This window comes from Ostrinia nubilalis, chromosome 7 (genome assembly GCF_963855985.1).
Source record: "Ostrinia nubilalis chromosome 7, ilOstNubi1.1, whole genome shotgun sequence".
NCBI classification, from domain to species: domain Eukaryota; kingdom Metazoa; phylum Arthropoda; class Insecta; order Lepidoptera; family Crambidae; genus Ostrinia; species Ostrinia nubilalis.
The window spans coordinates 15,395,500-15,408,668 of record NC_087094.1 but is presented as its reverse complement, the minus strand read 5'-3'; the positions used below and the strand labels follow the sequence as shown (position 1 = coordinate 15,408,668).

The 13,169-nt window shown below is 36.7% G+C and overlaps 2 protein-coding genes across 2 annotated transcripts in view; both read left to right on the top strand.

Annotated features, from left to right (window-relative positions):
- The window catches only part of LOC135073390 (cholecystokinin receptor type A-like), an 80,097-nt gene extending 73,284 nt beyond the window's left edge, over positions 1-6,813 (top strand). Inside the window, exon 12 of the mRNA XM_063967549.1 lies at positions 6,633-6,813. The gene's annotated coding sequence lies outside the window, so the exon portion shown is untranslated. The remainder of the gene's footprint in view (positions 1-6,632) is intronic.
- Positions 6,814-12,394: 5,581 nt separating this feature from the next.
- The window catches only part of LOC135073400 (proton-coupled amino acid transporter-like protein CG1139), a 95,226-nt gene continuing 94,451 nt past the window's right edge, over positions 12,395-13,169 (top strand). Inside the window, exon 1 of the mRNA XM_063967580.1 lies at positions 12,395-12,602. Coding sequence (XP_063823650.1) covers positions 12,580-12,602 — 23 coding nt within the window. The 5' untranslated portion in view covers positions 12,395-12,579. The remainder of the gene's footprint in view (positions 12,603-13,169) is intronic.

Below are 13,169 nucleotides of genomic sequence, written 5' to 3'. Positions count from 1 at the left end.
CAAATGCAATTGATGCGCCTCTATGCCAGGGTTTTTATGTTCCTGGTCAGGCTATACTTCTAAATTAGGTCACTTTAATACAAAATACTTTTGAAACTGATGAGATTTTTTATTAATTAAGTCTGTTTATGACGCATATTGCAAATGAATCTGTTGACATAAGTCATTACTTACTTAATGTTATGTGAATATAAGGTAGTGAACATGGGCGTAGCCACGGTGGGGCAGGGTGGGGCAAGTGCTCTAACCTGTCAGGTACCTAACCAAATCTAAAAAAATAATTATCTAGGTACTAACTACAATACGATGTACACTACCAACTACTTTTTGGGTGAAAGATTTCTTGGTGTAGGTAGGTGAGCAATAAGACAGTGTTGGATAATTCGGATAATTTGAATGACACATTCAGATATTGGGTGCTATAAGGTAGCCTTTTTGTATGAAAAAAACTAACCGAAGTATAGCCCAAGGGTATAGTTTGCTTCTTAGTCGTTCGTTTCAGCCGAATGACGTTTACTTATTGCTGGACAAAGGCCTACTCCAAAGATTTCCAAAACGACCGGTCCTGCGCCGCCCGCATAGGCACCTCCCGCGACCTTCACCAGATCGTCGATCCACCTAGTGGAGGGCCTGCCACTACGTCTTCCAACTCGTGGTCGCCACTCGAGAACTTTTTTGCCCCAGCGGCCCATCAACTCTGTGAGCTATGTACCCCGCCCACTGCCACATGATTTTAGCGATTCTGCGTGCTATGTCACTTTGGTTCTGCGGATCTTCTCATTTCTGATTCGATCGCGCAGGGAGACTCCGAGAATAGCACGCTCCATCGCCCTCGGGCCTTCTTATGAGGCCCATAGAAAGCGACCACGTCTCAGATCCTTAAGTTGTCACTGGCAACACACACTGGTCAAAGACTTTTGTTTTGAGACACTGCGGCATTTTGGACGTGAGAATATTGCGAAGCTTCCCGAACGCAGCACAGCCGAGATGAATTCGACGGTTGACCTCTTTCTCAAAGTTGGACCTACCTAACTGGATTGTCCCAGGTACACTTAATTGTCAACAACTTCGAGTGTAGTCTCTAACTTTCAGAGGTGTGGGTTACAACACGGATATTTGACATGATTTTTGTCTTGTCCATGTTCATTTTAAGAACCATTTGTTGAGAAGCTCTTCATACATCGAGAAGCCATCGAGCATGACTACGATATCTTCCGCGAATCCAATGAAGGTGATGAAGTCTTCGCTCTGCCTAGCGCTCATCCAGCTCCAAAACCCCGAAAGCTTTTATCTCGAATTGCAAAATCTTTTCAAATGCCTAGGAGACTACGGAAATGTGGACGAATGCAATGACAGGTTCGTAGGAATTGTCCAAACGACTGGGTCTAAGTTCATTAAAACCCGTCGTTCAAAAGGAACCAAAAAGATCTCTGACCTCACCAACTTATGGAAGAGAGAAGAAACTTGGTTCTGCAAGTATACTCAACTCGCGACCTACGCCAATTTGATACAGACCCAATTAAAGAGGCGACTGAGCGTAACAAGGGCTCTATAGCAAGAGATCTGTCTGTTGGCCAAAGCCAACTGACTCAAGCTGAAGACCGAGGATAGCAGAGTCATCTCGTCGGGGCCTGAGATATTGGAAGAGGTTGAGGTTCTACGGAAAATTATCACGAGTGTACGCACACCTGATCACAAATCTAGCCGAAGACCCAAGAGCTAGATTGACCCGACACTATACGATATCTCTGACGTCAGTCTGTGCGAGATTAGAATGGATCTTAAACACCTGAAAAACAACAAGGTACAGGGTGATGATGGAATCACGGCTGAGCTTCTGAAAGCAGGTGGAGCGCCCGCACTAAAGGCTCTTCAGAAGCTGTTTGACTCCGTCATCCCCGAGGGAAAAAAAGCTCCCTGTCTTTGTTTTCATTATCAGTTTGCATGTTTGGAGGTGTTATTACCATCAAACTAAACATATCTTGAACTAACTCGTCTTGATGTTATTTTGACTATAGAGTAAGAGCTAGTGAACGCCAGACCTACGTCATTTTATAAAAGCTGAAAGTTTGTCAGCGTATGCTCCCAATATAGGATATACTATAAAATCTGATTTTTTTTTGTTTAATATTTTGGCAATAATTAGAAATATTTTCCCCAACACTCACACAGTTTTGACAGTTCCAACTCCTTGCCAGACAGTTTTTTAGGGTAGCTCTAAAGCTCCCAAAGCCACGATGACCCAAACTTCATAATTCACCAACATTATAACCTATATTGGGAGCATACGCTGATAAACTTTCAGCTTTTATAAAATGACGTAGGTCTGGCGTTCACTAGCTCTTAGTTTACTAGTAAACTTGTGAAGTAAAGTTTGAAACAACACAACTTATTAAACTCTTAAGTACATAAATGGCAATGCCAGATTTTGTATGGAAGGTGGCGTCTTTTTTTTTTTCGCGCGGCCATCGACCAAACTTTGTTTTTTGATTACAAAATAGTGGAATAAACCAAACTTACTATGGCATGTATACCTCTAAACTCAGTCTGAACTGAGTTACGACTGTTACGAGCATTAGAAGTTTAATGATTTTCATACTAGATTTGCTTTTTGCCCGCAAGTTTTGTAAGAAATTGTAACAAAATATTGCGCTATTTTTTTATTGCGCTGATTCTGCTGCACACTGATGTCTGGATCCTTTAATGGATGGTATTGTTTGTTTACACATACAATGTCATTATTTTGTTGCAATTTCTTACAAAACTTGCGCGCAAACAGCAAATCTAGTATGAAAATCATCAAACTTCTGATGCTCGTAACTCATTTCAGACTGAGTTTAGAGGTATACATGTCATAGTAAGTTTGGTTTATTACACTATTTTGTAATCAAAAACCAAGGTTTGGTCGATGGCCGCGCGAAAAAAAAAAGACGCCAATTTCCGGCATTGTCTTTTATACATATCTTAAACAAATTTTATATTAAAGCGACATATTCCAAAAATATGTTAATCGGTCCTTTTTATTTTTTCTTCTACACAGGCGCAATATCAAAAATATCAAAACTAAATTAGGTTAGTTCAGTCATAAATAGTCCTATTCGTAAAAGTGTCGTGTATCCTTCATTTATATTTTTAACTAAACAGACCGAATCCATAAATGAACACTGAATACTCTAACTTATTTAGTTTAAATACAGACCTATTTATTAAAAGGTCACTTTATGACAAAAAAATCATGAACTTACCTTTACCACAGAATAAGTAATAGTACAGGTACAGAAGGATTACTCCGCAAGACGATTTAAATAAATGCGAGTCTTGCTACGACGCGATACAGTGGAATTCAGCTCGCACAGCACTACGTACCTACAATTTTATTCACCTACAAGTTTTGTCTCTTTCTATCGCGTGCCTCTGAACTCTTCTTACGCTGTTAGGGTTGCTGTCTAGTGAAAAAATAATTAATCTACTTATTTGTAATGAGGTACGTATGTAGGTAAGTATGCATTCATTATGGAAAACCTTGGGAGAGGCCTTTGTCCAGCAGTGGACGTCATTTGGCTGAAACGAACGAACGCATTCTGAGCAGTAGTCATAGTAGGTTAGGTTCCTATACTATCCTAAGAATTATTGATTACCTACATGGCCAACATACCTTTCAGCATCTTTGGGAAGCGGAAAAAAAAAGATAAATCCGGTAGATTACTTTTCGAATTTAAACACCCGAACGCCGCACAATATTTCTTTCTCTTTATGTCCATATTTAAATAATACTTCGATCATAGAATTATAATCATACTACAACGCACGCCAGCGTCCTGACGAGTGCGCGCGTGACACTCGACTGATATAATACCCGCCGGCGGGGCGCTTCGCTGTAGGTAATTATCGGATGTACCGCGCGGAGTGAGCCAGGCCTGCCTTTACAGTATTTTTGTAATAAACAGATACAATTCGAGATCCGCCAATGTTTTACACGTACACTCGCAAGCACCGCCGACGTAAAACTAGTTCTGCCTCTTTCACACATTATGCATACATGAAAAGCGGGACTAGTGAAAGAGACCGAAGTATGCGTTGCTCTGCCTTTACTAAGAGATAGGTCACTTTATCTATACAGGGATATAGAGCATGCTTTATAAGGTCAGTTTATGGTGAAATCGAGAGTAACAGGAATTTTGAGTTAAGTCACTTTCATTCTAAGGGTGCGATGTGCAACCGGCTTAAAAATGCTGTGATTGGCCAGAAGGCGTGCCTTATGGCCAATCAATGGCCGCATGACGTGACGCACACTTTGAAAACTAGTGAGAGAACAAAGATAAAATGAAGTCGACAAGATATCGATACTTTAAATCGCTAGGGGCAAGGCTCGAAACTGGTTTCACAAAATGCTTATGTATGAAAACCTTTTTATTATTATACGTTATTATTAACTACTATCACGCATTTACTTTTTAACCGCTTGAGTCCCAGACGGCATTAATTAATGTCATAACAATTGATTATCTATTGTGTCTAGATTCGCGGGCCTTGAAGGATTAATTATGGCGATCTGCGTACCGCATATGTTTATCAAAAATAATGCCTATATTAGGCTTTCAACTAGCTCTTATAGTAATTACATAGTTGACAGTTACTAATTACTTCTACTGTTATTATTTTTTTTGTAAAATCTTATAATCGCAAGTAACACATAATTTTTTTATTTAAAATTACAAAATAGAAAATTATAATTTACTTCTATTTATCGATAATAGGAAACCGCATTAGAACACGAGCACGGCACTATGTTACGACCGGCACATGCGGCCGTACTGTGTATTTTCACACGACAGTGGATATCGGAAGAAATTAAATACATCGCGCAGTAGTTGAGCATGACATAAAGTGGTTGCTAACTAAATCGTCAATGTACAAGTGTGTTAGAATTTTTATCACCACTGATTTCGATATCGCAGTAACTGTTACGGCACTGAATTCGTTCGTAAAAATGTTAAGTTTTTTTTATTTATAACCAAAATACCAATGGATTTGCAATACTTACATGTAGTAAATGACTCCATTGTTCCTGTAGTTCTTCGTTTCACTTGTTTTATTGCACGTAACGACGCATTATACAAAAAATTCGGAGAACATTTCCTTAGTACGACTGAATCGCGACTAACCTAGCTACGCGGCCGATGTTCGTTTCTGGGCATATCGCGGAGACACGCGCCACGCCCCCGTTTCACATCTATTCCCTTCTATGATCTGAGGTAAAATGTCACTCTTGTTACTTACAAATTGTACGTTGAACTCTGTTAAACTGCATACAATATTTTTGTCTGCTTCTGTTTTATCTGGTTAAATGTAATAATAAAGGCTAACTGATACCACCAGTCCATTAACTTACGTTTTTAGAAGCTGTAAGCCTAGGCGCAGACCACCGACTTATAGTTGGGCCCGATTCTAATTTGAATGAAAAATCGGACGATACTCGTACCAAATCGGTGTAACGTGCGCACTTTCATACATCTCCATACTGATCGGTCAACAGCCCGATCTCCGGATAGTTGGGCCCGAAAATCGGGCACAACTATCGGCCAACTAAAATTCGGTGGTCTGCGCCTAGGCTAAAAACTTTGTTTTATTTGTGATTTTGTATGCCAAAGACAAGCTATGATGACACTTTTGAATTGAAATAATCAATTAAATTGTCTTACATTATTTTTAAAGATTACTAAAACATATTTGTATTTATTTATTTAATTAATGATAAATTAAAAACTAATTGGGTCTTCTGTGCTAGAACTGTGTATTTTTTTAGAAGCTGTACCAAACTGATTTTATTATGGTGTCATTCTACACAATTCTGCCTTATACATAACAATAGCTTACCTATGTGATAACGAAGTTTGCAAAAAGAATATTCGTAGCTAAATTGGTAACAGTTACGTGACTTGTCGAGTAACTGAAGGGGATAAACTTTTTTCCCTCGGGCATAAGGACCACTATTGATGGGTCCAGTTCGTGCGTATGGAACGTGGAATGTTTTTGGTATTGATATGCATTCCAGCGGAAACGCGGAATTGATTTTCATATCTGGAGATAACGTGTCAGTGGCAGTGGAATAACATACAAAAATCTACGTATTTTACGCCCATATTACGCGCGTGGACGCACAAGGTGACACATCATGAACCAATCACAGAGCTGTATTCAACGCTGTGCGTTAGATTTGCTGCTTCACATAAGCAAGCATCGTTTCATACCGGCGTTAATGTTCATAAAGGTGTTACGCTGTCTGATGAGACTCGAAACCGTCATTTTTAACCGACTTCAACAAAAGGAAGAGATTTTCAATTCTGTTCGTATTTTTTTAAATTTATATTGGTTTTCAAATGCTCTCTTATTTGGTTGTTCAAATAATTTTGGTTCTGATTTTTTTTTAGAAATGTGTAAGCCCAGGAGCACCAAATTAGCTGTACCAGAAGATCTCATGATTTTGAACTAAGTACACATTTTTTTCGTTCTTTCTTTCTTTTTTTCTTCCTTTCTTTACTTTAATTATTTCATCTTCATGATTTTCATTCATATTCATTTGCTTTGCACTCAAATAACAATATTATTTATACCTATCGTATTGTTGACAGGTGATAGAAACAGGCGAAGAAGGAAGCCAGTTCCTGTATCGCATCACCTGGGCGCGGGCCGGGACCAAAGGAACTACGCCGACACAACCACTCTATGAGTGATGTGTTTGGGACCATATTAGACTCACTTAAGAGCGCTGCAGGCTGTAAATACATAGAACAATACCTTTGCGCTATAAGAACTACCTATCTTTACTTTTTTATTGAACTGTAATATAAAGAAAATAAAAAATATGAGGCTTTCAGAGTGTACAAAGTATTATTTAGCTCTGCTTCGGAGCTGAATTTTTCATTAAAAAAGTATCTTTTGCTGACTATGCTATTAATTCTTAATTATTGGGTTTTTCCACTCACCATTTTTTATTTACAGTAAGTAATTATCCTTAAAAGCCTTTGAGCATAAAAATGCTCTGCGTTCCAATAAAATGACCGAATGCGATCTAAAAGTGGCAAGCACGAAACCTGCAGCGCTTTTACGTGAAATACAGTGCGACCGGCGACCCAGAGCTGAGTACGAAAAGATATAAGACTTTTTAGTTCTAAGAGACACGTGCAACGAGCTTTAAACGACTACTGACATTTGTGAAGTATACGAACGAGATTGGACTTCAGTGTTTTTTTACTTTGTCGGTTTGTTCGCGTAGCCGTCGACTGCTGCCAAAGTTTTTGGTGCTTTAATGTTTCGGAGCAGTTTCGTGGTTAATTATTGTTATTTAAGTTTTAAAAGTAAGGGAAATAAAGTTTGTTTTATAATGCGTGAAGCGGTACGACTGCGTGTACAGAGTGATTAGTTATTATGTAAATATTGTTGTACTTTTTTCAATGTTATCATGTGACATCATAATCTTTACTTTTATGTTTGTTTGAGTGAATATTTAAATTACTACGTTTTATATTATAATTACTGCCTACTTAATGCGAATTTTCCTTCGGTAATTTAGGCACTGGTGTACTAAGCTGTGTTTAAAGTAAAGTCTATTAAAAACTGTTTATTTTGTAATCCAATAGGCCAGAATCGAATTTTTTCGTACACTTTTACAGGGTAATCAAAAACTTGTAAATAAAAGCTTTCCTAAAGACTCCTTCTTCAATCTTCATTATTGGCCCAATTTTATAGTCCTACCTTTAAGTAAATTATTCTTGCCCCGTAAAATTTCGTCAATCGATGTTGATATGTTCACTTTAACCTTTTTCCTTACTATTTCATTTAAAGCTTGTGAGATGTATAAATAAAGTAAGTGTGTAAATAGTTAGTTTATTGTGGAACTAAGCGAATTGTTATCAATTAAAAGTCATTGTGAAATGTTCTCCTGAAAATATTTGAGTCTATAAATCATCAATGGAAGAAATCAAGTCTTTTGCAATGAAAACATGTTATTATTTTTTTATAAATGCAATTTAATTAATTTCCTGTATTGCCATGAGCCTGAGAAGTCCATTGGTGCCTTAATAGTTCAGTGAGAAGGCAGATTGTGGGATGTGTAGGTAAAGTGTGATTAAACATTGTAAAATACGAAACGTGTGTGTTGTCGTTTTTAACTAATAAAGATGTGTTAATTATCTTGTTTTTATTGCCTGTTCGTTATCAGATTTAGATACGGAGCACGAAGAACACAAGAAAAAGATTTATCAACTTTTTCAGAGACGTATGTACCTACTCGTAGTTAAACATAACTTATATGCAATCTTATAGTCAAATTAAATCTCATACTAGCTTTGCCCGCGGCTATACTCGCGTGAATTTCTGCACGTCATCTGTTTTTTGCACGTGCTCGCAAACATACCTTAATCCTTCCCTAATTGAAATAAATAAATTAGAATGATCTATTACAGTGTGACATCATAAAGTAAATACCTAAGTAAAATAATAATATACAGTACACATAAATTATGTTACATTGCTGTGTTTTCTCCTAAGTTACCTATTACTTAAATTACTGTGTCTGTAATTACACACTGTTTGAAACTAGCACTAAATAGTTAAAAACAATTTACCGACAAAATAAGGTTTAAACAGATTATGGTCCGACCAAACCAAAGCGTGCAGCCGGCGTGCATGATGGCGATCAGACATAAAACGCATTGATCTCCATCGCCATCGCGCACGCAGGCTGATCGCGTTGGTTTGACCGAACCTTAAAGTATTTTTTCTCTAACAACTAACCTCAATAACACGTAGGTCTTCTAAGGGTATGTTATATTATGTGGTACATGCTTTACTAAATTAAATATCTTTATGGGATGTCTTTATAAAACCATAAAAAACGTAGACTCGAGTCTGCGTTAAAATAACAGAGTATTTTATTTATTTATTTGTGTTTACCAACTTCTACTATCTTTACAGGTCAATAACCTAAAAATACCAACTTATTTATCTTGACATTATTAAAACGTTTTGATGTTACTATAATAATATTTACTTAGGTATACGACGAGAGCCCTGTAATCATACTGTATTTTGTAAGTAAATGGTCCAATTTATGTAGGAACTCTTTCTTTGAACTAAGAGATGTTTTTTTTTATTAATTTATTTATTTATATGTTATTCAGTAAATAGGGACATGAAAGTAACTAGTAATTATGTAGGTACGGACTTAATGAGTATTTATTTAGCTTCTGGACTTACTTAAGTAGGGGTGGCGGTTTAACCGCCAGCCTTGAACAACCTTAATAAATTAGGACCGTGCAGGTAGGTATAATCCAAAATAAATATGATTTTAGTAACATAATTCGTAGTATAGGAACTACAGCTATAATCCGTAAGCGATCCGTTTTGCTTAGGTTTTGAGTGAAAGGAAAGTTTTTTTTTTAATTTAAATTTCTTTATTTTTCTTTGTCAGTTCCGGGAAGCTGGATACAAATTTCAAAATCATTGGACCTAACTGGACACCTAACCGTCACATTTTTTCAGAGGTACGTATGTATTGAACACTATTGTTGGTAAATCACTCCTAAACCTATGCCTAAACCAGAAATTATTCGACGCTTATTACAAAAAGTTAAACGCCCGTTGAACTTGTTTAAGTTGTCATATTTTGGTATGAAAATGTTTAACGTGTGTTTAACTTTTCTGTAATAAGGCCACTAAAAATCTAATGGATTATAATAGGTGGTGGTAGGTAGGTACTAATAGATTTTGCAATTAAATTGTATAGTAAGTAGTGTAGAAATAGTTACGAGTACATTTTGGTAATAAACAAAAGACGTCAAGTTTTTTCTCCGAGTGCTGTGAAACATCCAATCAGAATTTTCCCTGGTTCTGACAATTCGCAAAATGAAACAAAAGAACTCAATAAAGTAGGTCGTGCACAGTTGTCGGCAAAGTGGAAGACACCCGGATTCCGGAGCAATCTCTGCGGACCCGGTAACAAATTATCCGGGATTCAATTCACACGAACTTTGGATGACTTGTAGTGCGAGGCTTGGGACGCGTAGCTGAGCGATAATAGGGATATAGTTCAAAGTCAAAGTCAAAATTCCTTTAATTTTGCATGGACTATTAAAAAAATTGTGCTTACAAATCGTCAAATATTAAAACAAAATTTAATAGATTAATAGAAAAAAACTTTAAAGTTTTGCTCTTAAGGAGCCTTCACATAATCTTTTTGCCCTACCAGCGTTTCGAGACCAACATTTGGCAAGTGCTGAGAAGAAGCGCCGCAACAAACTCAGTCACTCACCACTGACAGTCCGCGTGACACTATAACCAGCCTTACTGTCAGGGTAAGGTAGGGTAATTTTAAAGGTTAGATATTTTTCCCACGCCTCAACGCATTAGTCAGATAACCATTTTATTACATCATATTCGTTCGTTCAGATGAATGACTTCAACTACTGATCAAAGGCCTCCCCCAAGGATTTCTACAATGACCGGACCTACTCGCCTCCAGGTGCTTCCCGCATTTAAAATTAATTTCACGATTTGTTAAAATATTTAAACTTAAAACTACCTGCACAGATTTTATTTAAATTATATTGCAATAAATGAAGTTAATAACCTAATATTTTACCTCGAAGCTGTTTACCTCTTAATATTAGAAAATGATGCATTAAATGCGGCGGTAAAAACTTTATCAATAAGTGCATCGCAGTCACACATGAGGTGCGCACGCGACCCGCGGCTTAGAGCGCAGTTATCTGGTATTTACCTGTTTTCGCTAGAGTGACCACACTGGCTCATAGTCTTGGGACTTTAGTTTATGATTATGACGCATTAAATTATTGGGCTAAATGATGCTTTGATTGATCTAAAGGAAGTTTCAGATTCAGTCAAGTAAATTATTTTTGCGTTGCATTTATTTACACGAGCTGCACATTACCGTTTATTATGGAAAGCCTTGGCATTTGTCCAGCAGTGGACGTCATTTGGCTGAAACGAAACGAACGATTTTTTTTTAAATATGATCGGCGCCTCCGGGCTTTGTCCCGAGTTCGATCATTCGCTCTAGAGTCTAGACCTTCACTCGCGTGTTTGGTCTATCACAGAAAGACTTACACGCGCACGTGTTCCACTTCAAGAAACCGAGAAAAACCTTTCCTATGATTTCCCTGGGTTTCAAACCATCAAATTTAATCTAAATCGATTCAGTGGTTTGCGCGTATCACATTTTTAATTATTAATATAGATTATTATTATACTTAGACCAGGGTTTCCCAAACTATGGGTCGCGACCCAGTGGTGGGTCGCGAGCAAACATTGAGTGGGCCCTGCCTGTAGAACGACAGACCACCCTACCGATCCAACCGCTGCAGCGCTGGGCAGCGAGCGACTGTCAGCCGCCCGGACGGATTGTAATTTAAAAAGTCCTTTATTTAGGTATATTGTTATCGGCTAATTATCCTATAGGTGAGTCCCGAGTTTGGGAACTTGTATTTGATGAGTCGTAGCCCAGACAACTTTGGGAACCACTGACTTAGACTATTACGTGATCTTTTTTTCAAATTAAAAATCGAATACAATACCACCTACTTCTTCAGTTCTCTGTAACAATCCAAAATGCATAAAATTCAGTAACAAGATAAGTTCTCTGTTAAGTTAGAAATATGAATACGATAAGCCTTATCTAGTTTATCTTAAGAGCTACAATATCCACGCTTTTGTAAACTCTAACAACAGGCTGAATTCTATATTCAATTCAGCAATATAATAGTTATAATTTTACCGAAATGCTCTATTAGCAATTCTGCGAATAACTTTATGGAATTTCTGATTGGAAAATGGTGCTTTGGTAAAATATTATAATAATAATGCGAAACCGATAAATTGTTTTATGATTAATTAGCTAACTGAAGCGTCACTTTGTTTCAAAAGTGAACATAATAAATAAATTCAAAACAGTATTAATTTGATATCTGTGATAAATAATATTAATACCAGGTAGGTAAGTTACTTCCAATTACTAAAGATATTTATAATTAACTAATTACTAAGAAATAAACAGGTAAAACGTATATGAGCTTTTGATTATAAACTCTAAAACCAGCCTATGTGACTTTGTCCGAAGTAGCGTTGGTTGGAATAGTTGAGTATGTATTTAAATATTCTGTAAACTACGCAAGAGAATGGTGAATGTGAAGACCAAAAAAAAATAAACAAGGTATTCAAATTAATCAAATAGTTCCTTTATTTACCTCAAACTACTTACATAACTTTCAAATAGTGACGGTATTTTCACGTTCATTGAACTAGTTGAACGAGATAACAAAGTTTTTAAAAAACTATTGGCGGTAATTTCACATCTCGCACTGGTCCGGTCAGTCGCGTGGTCACTGCACATCGTAATGAAAATCTAGTTTTACGATTGCGTTCAGAAGATAACAGACGTTCCTTGCTTCAATTCGTCGGTGCCGTGCAAATTGACGGCACAGAAATAATGGTCGCTGCATCCGGACAACATTGTGCCTTTGTGACAACATAATAAAGTGGAGTTTACAGTGTGTGGAAACTATGAAGCCGGAAAACAGAATGAGGTAGGTGGATTAGTCCCATGTTTTTTTGTAGTGATTTGGAACGCAATGAATATTTAGTTGATTTTGTAGGTTTAAATGGGAGATGAAGGTGATTGCGATTTCAATCATCGAATTATTTGTACAATAAATTTTTGTTACAAAATTTGAAATGAAATAGACGGTTTCATCGCGTGCTAAACGAAAATAAAATTAAGATTTTCAACGAGAAATCAAGATAAAATGCGCCTTTTAACCAATTCTTAAGACTAGAAGAATTTTGCTAATCTTGTTAATTTTAGTATTTTGAATACAGAGGCACATAGGATGTAATAAAATGTCTAATTTAAAGGTTATAAAGTAGAAACGTTACTAGTATCAGGTAAACAATAGTATCATTTTTTATCAAGGTAATGATGAATGAAATTTTAATGTAGTTTTAAGTGTTATACGAGTAAGTACTTATTCGAGTAGTTTACAATGTTTTACAATTTCAACTAACAAGAAAAACAAATAATAATATTTACTTTATTTGTTTTCTCTATTGAAATCTCTGCAATCTTTTATGATATTGTTTTGTCAAGCACTTTC